Genomic DNA, 13,811 nt, shown 5'->3' with positions numbered 1-13,811 from the left:
TTTTCCGAGCAGTGTTGGCCGAACATGTGGCCTTTGAGACTCAGGGTATTCGCCGAGAATGTTTAGTTTCCCATAGTTTTTAATTGATATGCTCGTGTTTGGCTGCCCTGCCGTAGCTCTTCATGCAGAGCGGAAGCACTAAAACCTACTGTGCGCTCCGGTGTAACGATCATATGTTCGGGCCTACTCACTTGACTATAATCGTGTTGGCACAATGCTGCCTCCTAGTTTTTTCTTTCCTTCATAGCTGTATCTTCATAGCTTTCCTTCATAGCTTAATGTTACATTGAGCAAAAGTTAAAGTATCAACAAAAGTGATCAACTGATAATACACCACCTGCATGTCGTTTATTTTCGGATTATTCAAAACATCACACACACAAATGCGGCATATGAGTATTTTCTATAAAAAGGAAATGAAACAGTTGCGCTGAACTTCAGTAGAGTCGGCACGAAAAGTTATCAACCAATCACAGCCATGGGTTTGATTTACTCAGCGCAGGCAACAGTTCACACAATTCAGTGCCAATGAATTTGTCATGTGTCTACTCTATTTCTTTCAGTTCTATAAAGCTGGAAAATGATGTAGCAGTGAGCATTACAACATGGCCCGCACTATACATACAAGATTAAAATTCACTCAGCATCCCTTTAATGCGGTCCTTATCAGTCTATTCCTGTTTCTTATCACTACCTGGCCAATCCTGGTGATAAGAGCCAATGAGAAAGCGTGCAAATGGTCCATGCTTGAACATAAATAAAATTCCATTATGGCACTGACACTCGAGCAAAAAGTAGCGAAGCTGAAATATTCATGCATAACCTCACTTCATTTTCAGCCAAACATACTTCGAATATCAGCTTGTACACAGAGTAAGCTGAACACATTTTGCTTAGTAAACAATATCTTTGCTTCCTTACTATATTGTGACAGCTGCTACTGCTTGCGTTATCTTGGAATGACCAGTCACATAAAAAAAATGAAAAGTTTACAAATTATGGGGTCCAATGTCCAGAAACAGCACAGTAGACTATTGGGGACACCATAAGAGAGGACTCTGAATTAATTTTGACCTCCTGTAGTTTTATAATGTGGACCCAAAAAGCATGATCCACAAGCGTTCTTGCCTTCCTCCTCCAAAAGAATGTGCCCGCAGCAGCCCGGAATTGAACATGTGACCCTGTGTTCAGCAGTACCACGCCACAGCTGCTAAGCTCCAACGGCAGGAAATTTCAGTTACTTACAGCAGTACAAATACCTGTCAGCCATTCATACCAATTCAAGACTCGGAAACTATTTACTCTAGTACGTACATTGCTTTTGTGAAAAATGATGCACAAGTTCTTCTTTGTTCATTATTTTAAAACACTTTACAGGCTGCACATATAAAGCCCACACCACAGCAAGCAGGGGCTACCACATTAAGCTACTAGATCACAAAGTTTTGGAAGAAGCTATAGCCTATAGTCACTTTTGTCACAAACAACAGTGCCAAGACACAATTATCACAGGTTCTTCATTGTACCTTAGGCGAGAAAGGTGTCTAGTAAAGCTTTCCTTGGCCGATATGAAATTAAAAAATCAAAATGGTGAAATTTTTAAACGCAAGAGAGATGTGATATGAAAAATTATACAAGTATTGGCACTGTTTTTATGTGCATTGCTTCTTGGGCCATTAGAAACAAGACAAATTTTGGCAGCAACTGACGCCCCGACTAGAATTTGGCATGCACGCGCAGGAAACGGACATCTGTCAAAGAGACTGAAAAGTTCGGCAACTTGCAATGACAATGCGCGGAGGGGCCTTTAGCTGTGGTGCCCGACTAAACTTGCCTCATGAACAACGTACGGGCCCCTTATTTCCATGCCATCGTTTCTAACAGGCATCTTCGTTTATGATGGCCACACATCTAAGCATTAGCTACATTCCAATGGCCAGCGTGGACCTTGCAAAACATGCAGTCTGTGCCAAAGGTGTAACGGAATCACTGTGAAAGTTTCAATGCTACAAAATTGCACAGATCAAGAGGGGCCATTCTTTCTTAAAGGGACACTAAAGCAAAACAATAATACAACTTAGACAGATAAAGTATTCTTCAAAAACTCTGCTGTTGCAGTGTAATTAGCGACAGCAGAGTTTTTGAAGAATACTTTATCTGTCTAAGTTGTATTATTGTTTTGCTTTAGTGTCCCTTTAAGACAGAATGGCCCTTCTTGATCGTCCTGCAGGACCTAAATTTTTCCAGTCCAGTCCAATTTAACATTAAGTGTCATACTTACATGTTGGAAAATATGACGAATTATTACACACGAGGTGGTGCAGGTGTGAATAAATTTGCCACCATACGAGTGGAGTGACAAGCGGGTGCAAGCGTTCATTGATAAACAGGCTGTGGATAGGCAAGGACTGTCGGAGGATGAGGTGTAAAGTTGAGAATCAGCTTTACAGCCTCGAGCGTGGTGCCGTTTGTGGTCTGCGTCCACGTGGAGATGTGCACATTGACGCCAAGGTATGCCTGCGTGGCTGTAGCAGTTACCGCCAAACCCGATTATAAGAAATTGGTTAGTGCGCTAAAATTAGTTTGATATTTCAAGTAATTTGATATATCTATGCGTGGGTAAAGCAAACTTTTATTGTGAGTGCACTATACATGACACAGCAAAGCTGCGCGATGGTGCTGAAACAACCCATTGCAACCTGAATCTTGTAGCAGCAGCACAGTGCAAGTAATGCAGCAACTCTGTACAATCTATAGCTCTGTATTGGGTTATGGGTCATACCACACTCTACCTGGTTATGTCTCGACAAGCTGTCAAACATGCTCACCCGCATAATTAAAAAACATTGTAAGCGCTTTTATGGCACAGGCTGTGGGCTCTCAGACTCGACTGTAGGCACTCAAAAGTAAGCGCTCGTGTCATCCTTTTCTTCAGCTTTGTATGTTGATTATGCTCCCCTGCTTTACTATCGAACCTAACCAACTCGCCCAAATGTCTACCTTGCTACTGTAGGCACTCAAACTTTGACATTTCTAATGCCCAGTTCATTTTAAGGGATTTATTCTTCATAAATACCGCCAAATAAGTTTTGCCCGTGCGAGCATAGCACACTGTACCCAGGTTTATTGTGATTGACTGTATTGCTCTGAAATCACTAATCATCATAAACCCTTATTTCACCTAGTTATGCCATTACACTAGCCTTTCAGCCACAATCTACCTCCTGAAAGGCGTAACTGCACTCTTTGCAACCAACCACAATAAATGCATTTACCTAAACTCAGTGACTGTGGTACTCCATCTCATACATAGCACGCAATGCTATGAAGGCTAGAGAGACTTCTCTCACTACTCACATTTAAAACCAAAAAGTAGTGCGTTACATGTGAAAGAAAGCTACAGGTATACATTACGTAATTTGATTTAACATGAAGTGCACTCGCACACATGCTCTGGAAGTGTAGAAACACTCATCCTGACTCTACCTCGGACAAGTGGGAGAAGTCCCTCAGAAGCTCGCTTCTCGCCGACCAGCAATGGGCCGTCCAGCAGGCCCACAAAGCGGCCGCCAGGTATTCCCTGTCAGTCCCTACGTGGGAGGTGCCCACTACGCCCTAAGTGCATCCTGCAGGACCTAAATAAAGTTTTTCCAGTCCAGTCCAATTTAACATTAAGTGTCATACTTACATGTTGGAAAGTATGACGAATTATTACACACGAGGTGGTGCAGGTGTGAATAAATTTGCCACCATACGAGTGGAGTGACAAATTTCTACACAGTCATTCTCAGCTGCTGAAGTAGCACGATTCGCCTTAGGTAAACAACGCACTTGTTTTGATTTAGGCAAGGCAACTTATTATATGGCCAATCTCACTGTGTTCGGATCTTTCAGAACAATGTGTGGTGGTGTAGTAGTACACTTTTACTCCTTCAATAATCTTATGATCAAAATATGCAGCACAACTATACACAGACAGAAAGTTGACACTGTCTTCGCCTACTCAGGTGAAGAGAGTGACACCTTACAATTTATTTAACCTCTTATAGGTGAAGCAGTGTGAGCAGTGATGCATCACCATCCCATTACACAACTTGTAAAGAATTATAGAGAATCGAATGTGTGTATAGATTTCCCAATTAAAGAAACAACAACAAAACAACAGAGGGGGGGGGGGGGGGGGAAGAAATGCATGTCTGCACCGCTACAATACTCATTCAAAACACAGTCATCGTTTATTTGATGAAAATCTGCTGGGCACCACGAATCAGATTCATTTGTATGAACGGAGAATGCTGCGCGATAATCAGTGAACGAGCATTAAAACACTCATTGTTATGATTTTTTTTATTGATACGTAATCGAAGGAGAGGTAAAACATGCACTTCCAAAACAATGGTTATCGCGCAGCGATCTAAGAGCAATCCGTTCTCTTGCGTATGTGTGCTTCGAGCCATCCGAAAGCGTGTACAGGAAACTGACAACCTGCATGTCCAAGACCAAGTTCATTCTTTCAAATGTTTCACACTTACTGGCAGAAAGGAAAAAAAGGGAGAGAGAGAGAGAGAGAAGGTTCGAAACAGGGGTCGTATTCTGAAGTGATCCACTTCGGCGACAATATCACCGTCAGGCGCGCACTGATTGGCTGGTTGAGCAAAATTGGATGACGTCGTGCTCAACCAGCCAATCAGCTCATCAAATTTTGCTAAAACAGCCAATCAGCGGGCGCCGCTGGCCAAGGCGATATTATCACCGAAGTGGATGGTTTCAGAATACGGCCCCAGTGTTCTGCCTCAGGTAAACCTCACGTGGTCTAGCTGATGTCGCTGACGTTGCCCGTCGCAAAACCTCTCCTCTCTGAATGTAGTCATTGGGAACGATGTGTCGCCCACAGACGAAAATGGACATGTTATTGTCAGGACTCAGGGGACGGTAGTCCCATGTGTTTTCCACAAACTTCGCCGCTCGCCGCATCAAGATCACGCGGTGGAGCCTTTTCGCATCACCGCATCTTTCTCTGCAGCCGACAACTGAACAGCGACTCATCTCGATCGTGGCATCGTCGATCGAAGACACGGCGCAGCAAGCCCACAACCACCACCACAACAAAACACGTTTTCAGCACGCAAATAAGGCGACGTCGCGCAAAGAAATGTCACAGGCGCGGGAAGTTGCACGTGAGAGCGGTGCGACAAGATCGCTGGATGGACTGTAGCGCTGTCAAACACATACTTGTAGAAATTGTAGAAACACATACGTCTAGAAATAGAACTTCTAGACACACAAGAACCACGCTATGGAACCGCACGCCGCTCGCTATCATCACACGAAAGTCAAAATAGGCGCCGCAAACAGTCGACGTAGCGCTTCGATAGTTGCGTAACTTGCAACTTGTCATAAACCGCAATTCCAAAATTTAATTATTCACATAATATTACGAAAAAGAATTTTGAAAATAATATTCTAGGCTAAACTGACAAAACGGGGTATTTTCAAGAACATTCATGCGCACATCTACGCATACGGATATGGTAGCAGCGCTGGCAACTAGTTTATCAGTCATATGAATGTGCACTGCACATTTAACACGCAGTAATAGGTAATTGATAAGATCAGCATTTCTTCACTTGTAGCTCGCGCTGATAGTTTGTAATTAGCTCTTTCAGCTATCTGCTGCATACTGACATCGGCCATCTTGGGAAAGGGCGAAAGTGTGCATGACTTGAGGGGTGCGTGTAGTCAGCAACGGTGTGTGAAGTGTCGGTGCCACAAAAGCCGTGCAAATGGTTTGTATACCCTCCTTAACCATCAGATTCCGATCGTTTCGTTTTATTGCTGATGACGTGCGAACAGTAGACGACGCACATAACGCTAGCTTTACACAAAAGTAGGGTTGTAGCCAAGGTTTTGCGCGCTGTCGCTGTGGGCCCGTCTTGTCGAAAGTACCGTTGCCCAGCCGGTCACAGCAGCGACGCCCACTAAGCTGTGCTAATCCGTGCGTAATCTGTGACCGCGGGCTTACAGAGTCCTTCGACCCTGCGCGCGAGCGGCAGCATGGCGTTTTTGCCGATACCCCCCTTTTTTTATTATAAGTTGCGCGAAGCGCAGACTTGTCCGTGCAATCGGAGCCGTGCGATCCGGAGACTGTCGTGTTGACGACGGTGTGCCCTGACGCTGCTGGCCGCACGCCGGACGTGGAAACTTCTTTTCGCGTTCAGCCTCCATTTGGCAACAGTACTGCGATCCGTCGCCGTGTAACAGGTTTCGGAGATCCTGGTATGCGTTGTAGCCGCAAGTGCAGACGACGGAGTGAGTTCCGCATGTGGAAACAGAAAGGAGGCAACGTGATGCATGGAATGTATCATGTTCGCTCGCAGCAATTCTCTTGCGTTTGAGCATTGTCTGCATGTCGTCTGTGAAAAGCATTGCAACAGCTTCCTACTGACAAGTAAGCGGACCCCCCTTCTGTGTTCCGCGACAGGATATAAGAAAGAGAAAGAAGAAAGACGGTTAAGTGACGACGTTCGGGCAGCACGTTTGCGTCCTCCTAAGTTTTGTCAGTACAGAAGGCGTGGCGGAAGGCGAACATGTCTTCGCGAGCACTGGTGGGTACCATTCCGCACATTAACCGGGCGAGTGAAAGATGCTGCGAACACGCTCGTAAGCTTGGGCGATTTTTCATCCGACACCGCGAACATCACAGCCTTGACAAACCATCTTATCTCTACCGACCCAGTCTCCGCTGACCCCTGCTTCCAGTCCAGCCGCGGCACTTGGGTTAATTAGAAGTTGCACACTCAACACGCCGTCCGGCGTCGTATCGTTGCAGGCATTTTTTGGGCTCGGGCAAAGTGCGGACATCGACATAATTCTCAATGGCACGGAAAACCGCAAAATGGCCGAGATCAAGACGGAAGACGGGAAGAAGGAGAAACACCTTCTCTACTACGACGGGGAGTCGGTTTCGGGAAAAGTGAACATAACCCTCAAGAAGCCGGGCTCCAAGCTTGAACACCAGGGCATCAAGATCGAGTTCATCGGACAGATAGGCAAGTGCTTTGCAATACACTTCTGCACTATCTTGCTGGTTGTACGTACAATTCACCTTTTAGTTGACACTGAATCCTGCGATCAGTAAATTCACTGCATTAAGGAATGTTCATACATGACAGACAGCCTTGAATGTGTAATTAAATCTAATATATTTCTGTTCCCATTAGCATACTCATGATCTATGCTTTGAACATCACAAAGTTGCTTTCTTTAGTGGTGTGGCAATGTTGTTCAATGTCAGGATAAAATAAATTTTTCATGAATGGCATGGGTAGTGTGCTCTTCATCAATGCATGTTATGGAAGCGTTTGAGCAACTGCATCAAGCTCTAAAATCTCCCAGTATAGTAATTAATGATTTTTGCTTATGATGGTGCGCCTTGTGCCATTAGCTTACCTTTCTTGGATGGTTTTCGCGTTCCAGAACTTTACTATGATCGCGGCAATCACCACGAGTTTGCATCCCTGGTCAAGGAACTGGCACGACCTGGAGAGCTGGTCCAGAATGCCAGTTACAGCTTCGAATTTGTCAATGTGGAGAAGCCGTACGAGTCATACACTGGCTCCAACGTCCGGTTAAGGCAAGCATTTATAAACCCGTACTTGTTTGTCATAAAACTACCAGGAACTGCCATTGTGTGATCCGTTTACTAGTGGTCATTCACTAAACCTTTCTTCTCTCAAGTTTTCTTGCCCCATTTTGCATGGCCTCTTGGCAAATGTTTGCCACAGACTTTTGTTCATTCTGATCTGTTGAAGCTTTCCGTAGCCAACACAGAACTTTACAATGGCTCTCTGCTACATATACGTAAACATTGTGTGATAGGTAGTAGGCGCTGATTTGCGAGCCAAATATTCACATGGAACTGCTTTTATGGCTGCATATATTATCCAGGCTTGCCAAATAACTAATACCGGCATCATACAGGGCACTTTCGCTACCTGCCTCAACCTGTGCAAATGAACCAGTGCGATGGCGATTGAAAGTGACCCATGAGACACCGGTATAAATAGCAGTGCATTTGCCTGTTTCAGTATAACAGTTTAGATAGTTTAAAAATGAGCTATGGAACTTTTCTGGCTGAGAAATTGCGTATTTGTTACACTTTAGTGTCAGAGAGGGAGGCCACTGGCCTCTCACTTTCCGATGAGCTTCTCCGGCTGAATGACAGACTCATTTTTCACTCTGATTTTGTGCAGAGCTGGTATTTCGTACTGCATTTTGTGAAATGACGTGCCTTGTTGCAGTGCTTTAATGCTTCGCACAGAGACATTTTCCAAGCAGTAGGAACAGTAGCACCGTCTGTCACCAGGAAAGCAAAACTGCACATTTTGTAATACTTTGTGTGTGAGTGTGTCACTCTACAGGCGCTGCCACTGCTGATGTGAACTTCCGATTCAACTTCCAATTCATTCTGCATGGAATAGGCAACCATAATATACAACCACTGCAAAATGGTAGCTCTGTGCAAATTTGAGCACGGAACTGGGCTTCCTTATTGATGAAGCATTCTACACATAACAGATGGCCATTGTCTTTTTTTCAAGTCACGATGTCCAACAACCTCCATGCGATACAGGAAATTACAGTGCTTGACTAGGCACTATGTATCACGTCTTCATGCTGACCACCTTTCTACGTCCAGATACTTCCTGCGAGTCACCATTGTGCGTCGCCTGACTGACCTGGTCAAGGAACTCGACATAGTAGTCCACACACTCTCATCCTACCCTGAGATTAACTCATCAATCAAAATGGAAGTGGGCATTGAGGATTGCCTGCACATTGAATTCGAGTACAACAAGTCCAAGTGAGTCATAGCATCTACCTGTTTTGATACCCAGTCACACGGGACACTTCTGATCACAATAGATTGCCATCAGGATAGAATTGCATGATCACGATTGGCTACTTTATGCTAGCTACAGAAGGGAGCCAATCACAGTCGAGTGAGACCGTGTGATTAGACTTGTAGCCTCCAAGCAGCATCTTTTTGTGCATGTAGTCAGAGCTCCTAAACCACTCTTGAGCTTGAAAATTTCATGCACCAAGATTTAAAAATATGCAAACATACCGGTACATAGCTGGACAGAACCAGGGTAATGTTGTTTGCCTTCACTTGGAGATACTCATATTTATTGCATTCCGCCTAATTACATAATTAGTCTTCTCAGACAACTTCTCAAATATTATACTTAGATAAAAAGTGTCAATGAGAAAATTGTAGCGCAACATACATGAAAAAACTCCCGATACAGCTTTCTGTTGCTGAATACGTGCTACATAAAAGTGTTTTTCCAAGCGTGAAAGAAGCCCGCGAATACATGCAAAGTGCCTCGAGCGGCCTGTCGCGCGACAATTTTGCGTATATTCGTGGGCTTCTTTCATGCTCGGAAAAGCACTTTTATGTAGCACATATTGAGCAACAGAAAGCTGTATTGGAAGTTTTTCATGTTGTTCTACAATTTTCTCATTGACACTTTTCATCTAATTGTAATACAGTGGAATCTCGTAGATACAATCTTCATGGGAACCGGAAAATAAAGCGTATCATCCATCGCATCATCCACCAAATCATATTATCGGGAAAAGAAAAGGTATTGTCCGAGAAACGTATTATGCAGAATCGTATCAACGAGATTCCACTGTATTTGAGAACTTGATTAATTAAGACTAATTATGTAATTAGGCGGAATGCAAAAAATAATCTGAGTCTCCAAGTGACAGCAAACAACATTACCTTGGTTCTGTCCAGCTACGTGGCATTTGCATATCTTTAAATCTTGGTGCATGATTACTGGGGCACCCTGTATAGTAGCAGATGTATGCCAGTCTACAATGAACACACAGCCACAAGAATTTTGGTGCACAATGGGTAAGCCTAGTTTCGTTTCTTAGAATGCACAGTGGGCTCTCACCCTTTCGTTACTTGTCGATAGCCCAATTGAGAGATGTACCAAGGTGATGTCACGTGCGCGACCCTGCTGATCTCGCATTGTGTGAAAAAAGAACCTGCAAGGCCTAAAGAGGACAGAATTGTTTGAATTTGTGGCTTCCCCATGGCATATAGTGCTGCCTTGTTCACCACACATTATGATCACGGCATTCTGCAAGTGATGCGTGTTACATTTAAAATGTGGTTTACGGGCCCTTTATTTCTCACACTGTAGATTGACAATGAAAGGAAATACTGTCTGGGGCATTTGTCTCGGAATAATGTGTTACAGCATATTGGCTCGTGGTGGCTAATTTAGCTAAAATGCAAGGAATATGTATTCCATGCATGAATGTGCAAAATTGCCCATCACCGAAGGCGACCTTTGCCTCTGCGACAGATACCACCTCAAGGACGTCATAGTTGGAAAAATCTACTTCCTCTTGGTCCGTATCAAAATAAAGCACATGGAAATTGCCATCATCAAGCGTGAAACGACAGGTTCAGGACCAAACATCTTCAATGAGAATGAGACCATCGCCAAGTATGAAATCATGGACGGTGCACCTGTCCGAGGTGGGTTGCTTCTGGCTTTAGTGTTCATTTGGAGCACAACTGCCTTAATGCATCTTCTACTGAGAGTGTTAGCACATCATTCTTTGGAGACCATGACGAGTAAATTGCATACAGATGTAGCTTCATACTATTGCATAGCTCATTTGCATTTTTGCATATGCAACAATGCCACACAACATTCACTTTGCCGAGAGAGCTTCCGTAGACTGATTCTTGTGAAATGTGGCTTTGGCACATTTGCTTTGCAGTTTGCTTAGTGCAAAACACAGTGATGCTAGAGCTTTTTGTGCCGTGCTTGACATGTTATGGGGGCCACCGGGAACTGTGCTATCCAAGTACAATAATATAGGCTCTAAGCAGAACAGAGTTTGTTTGAACTATTTCTTAATGGTATTATGAAAACAATAAAATTTGCACCTTCAAGCTTTTGTCACTGTTATCAGTCGAATGTTTCCACTGTTGTAAAATTTCTAGACACCTTGACTGAATAGTGGCTCAGAGAAAAGTTCAACAGTATGGCATTTGTTTCCCAAAATTGTCATTCATGTGGCTGTGTTTGTTGTTGTACAGGGGAGTCCATACCAATTCGGTTGTTCCTGGCTGGTTATGACCTGACACCGACCATGAAGGACATCAACAAGAAGTTCTCGGTCCGTTACTATCTCAACCTGGTTCTGGTCGATGAGGAAGAACGCCGCTACTTCAAACAACAGGTGAGCACAGGTTTTTCAACACTACTGTGGTGCCTGGGGCACACTGCAGTACAGGTATTCTTACTTGTTCATGTAGGCATAATGTACTCGATGCTGCCACCACTACTGCCACAATTTCAGTATTAATGGTGGCAGTAATGGCTTATGTGCTGCCATTACTGCCACCACACTCGGCACAATTGCAAGAGTGCTACCATTGAAAGAATGATAGTTCTTTGGTAAACTCTTTTTAACTGTTTCTTATTCCTGTATGAGGTTGCCATTCTTGGGGCGATCTTCGTCCAATTCACTTCACCACTTGTTCACCTTTTTGGATTTTTATTGTCTTGTTAATTGTGTCACCTCGTCCTCCTCTGCTCACCACATTTCCTTTCACCATCAAAGTTTACTTACACCGATGATGTGGCTATTTCTTGACATTATCACGTGGCCAAACCATTTCAGTCCTTCTGTTTGAACCGGGGCTGCAATACACATGGCAGTTCATTACTACAGAGATAAACAAAGAGCGCTTGAACAAAGTCAATATTTGGCTCTCTCATCAGTTGTTTTTCATTGTGACCATCAGTCAATGCAGTTAGCGATGTGGATATCTTTAACAGTTCTTTCATACTGAAGAGTTCACTTGCTTGGCACAAATTAGACAGTTTGAGCCTTTTTGGTTGAGCATTGTGACCGAATGCAAAACTGGGTGCAGAACTCCTTGCAGAATGAATGATACAGTAGACTTCCGTTAAGTCGACTCCGATTAATTCGATCCCGACTGAGGGTCCCAGCCGGCGCCCATGCATTTCTATGGGCCGAAACTTTCATCTTTTGATCCTAAAATTGGCCTTTGCCAGATCATCTGAACTTGACTAGTCAGTACCCCATGGCGACTCCAATAGTGGGCCCTTTAGAGAGTGAATGTGCTGAACAAACATCATCTCCTGTCGAAAATGTTTCATTTCGGCCTACCCTAGGAAGATTTTCAAGCAATAACCGTAGCTCACAGCCTCTGATAAGGCGGACAATACGAGGTGTACACCTGTGCATCCGCCATACTAACAAGGGAAGTTGCAGCAGCCATGTGACCTCACTCACAGGTTGAAGGTGAGAATGCCTCGGAGCACTGTGCTCTGAAAGAACTAAACGAATGTGTTCCAAATGCTCAATTTTGACCAGGCAATGTAAAGAGTGCTGCAGAGCACTCGAAAGCAACCAGCTGAATGTACCAATACCGTGCCTGTTTCGTTCCCCAGGAAATTGTGCTGTGGAGGAAAGGGGAGAAGACGCGCAAGGTGATCCAGCAGCAGGTGTCGAACACACAGCCAGACCAAGCCGCAGGTGACAGCACCAAGTAGTCTTCAGACAGCGTGCCTCCGAGTGTACAGTTCCGGTGGTCATCCCCCCTGCTCCTCGCCGTCCCGAAGGCGGTGGCAGCGCATCAGGCACCACCAAATGACGGGAAGAGCTTCGAGCATGTCTGGCGGCTCCCGACTCGCGTACTCCTGCATATAGCCTCCTGCGCGGTCTCTCTCGCCAGACTGTTGATCGCAAAGACATGTCCTCTTTTGTACAGAGTGACAGTTGTAAATACGCGACATTCCAGTTATATATTTTTTCCCCCCCTCGTGTGTGCATGTGAGTGTGGCGCATCGCTGCGAAACAAATTTTGCAGTGCAGTTGAAAAAGTGCGGGGTGACTTTATGGCTCTTGCATTGCTGCTTGCGGTGGAAGTTCACGAGGCACCATCGTCGGCAATGCAAAAGCTTCCCCCTCTGGTCCTGTTTTTTTTTTTGTTTCTTACTTCGCCTTTGTTTCGGCTCATTCTCTCTGGCAGATTATTGTGTGCGCTTGTTCTGTACAGATGTGTATATAAGTAGACGATGATGCAGACATTTACTGGGGAAGATATGGTTTGTGTATTACAAATAAAAACGTCTAGTGGTTTATGTGTTATTGCTTTGCTACCTAGTACATAGTAAGGAACCTAGCTTCTTGATGTACTGCTACATTAATTCATTTTGTATTTCACTGCAGTTGGTATTTCACTGGTTGATGGTTCTTTCAGCCCTTTTCGTGCATTCGTAGATCACAACAGAAAACTAGCTACCTCACAGATCTTGTACTCATGAAGTACAAACAGCAGCAATAAAAAAAAAAATTAGTGCAAGCATACTTTTAAACCTAATATTGCCGTTACTTTGCAACTGGGGTTCTTTATTCTAAGCAGTACGTATTGACATAGTAAAAGTGATTCCAAAAGGAAACCCAATGGGCAATTAGAGTTATTGAAATCTGAAAGTGATTTTTAACAGAAGCGAATGTGTGCATTTGGTATACCACAGATAACTACAACAATGCCTTAACTATACCACATATGTACACTATTTAAAGGACAACTTTTAGCCCACGTAACAAGGAGATAGCAAAAATAGATGCTCTTGACACTGAAACTGGAGGGGAAAGATCTGGAAGGTTGGGGACTAGTACGTTGCATTCACTAACCAGCAGCTGCATGCATCGTCTACTTAAGTGCTATTTAAAGGCTG

General features: G+C 44.1%; 1 protein-coding gene across 1 annotated transcript; it reads left to right on the top strand.

The window, feature by feature from the left end:
- The first annotated feature begins 5,555 nt into the window (after positions 1–5,555).
- LOC119433158 (vacuolar protein sorting-associated protein 26B) lies at positions 5,556–13,211 on the top strand. The gene is made up of 7 exons (XM_037700296.2): positions 5,556–5,786; positions 6,830–7,049; positions 7,477–7,633; positions 8,699–8,863; positions 10,389–10,564; positions 11,135–11,277; positions 12,519–13,211. The coding sequence occupies exons 1-7, from the start codon at positions 5,784–5,786 to the stop codon at positions 12,618–12,620; spliced, it is 966 nt and encodes a 321-aa protein (XP_037556224.1). The 5' UTR covers positions 5,556–5,783; the 3' UTR covers positions 12,621–13,211.
- The last annotated feature ends 600 nt before the right edge of the window (positions 13,212–13,811 follow it).

The sequence above is a fragment of the Dermacentor silvarum genome, chromosome 11 (genome assembly GCF_013339745.2).
Source record: "Dermacentor silvarum isolate Dsil-2018 chromosome 11, BIME_Dsil_1.4, whole genome shotgun sequence".
Lineage (NCBI taxonomy): Eukaryota > Metazoa > Arthropoda > Arachnida > Ixodida > Ixodidae > Dermacentor > Dermacentor silvarum.
This window is presented reverse-complemented; position numbering and strand designations above follow the sequence as displayed.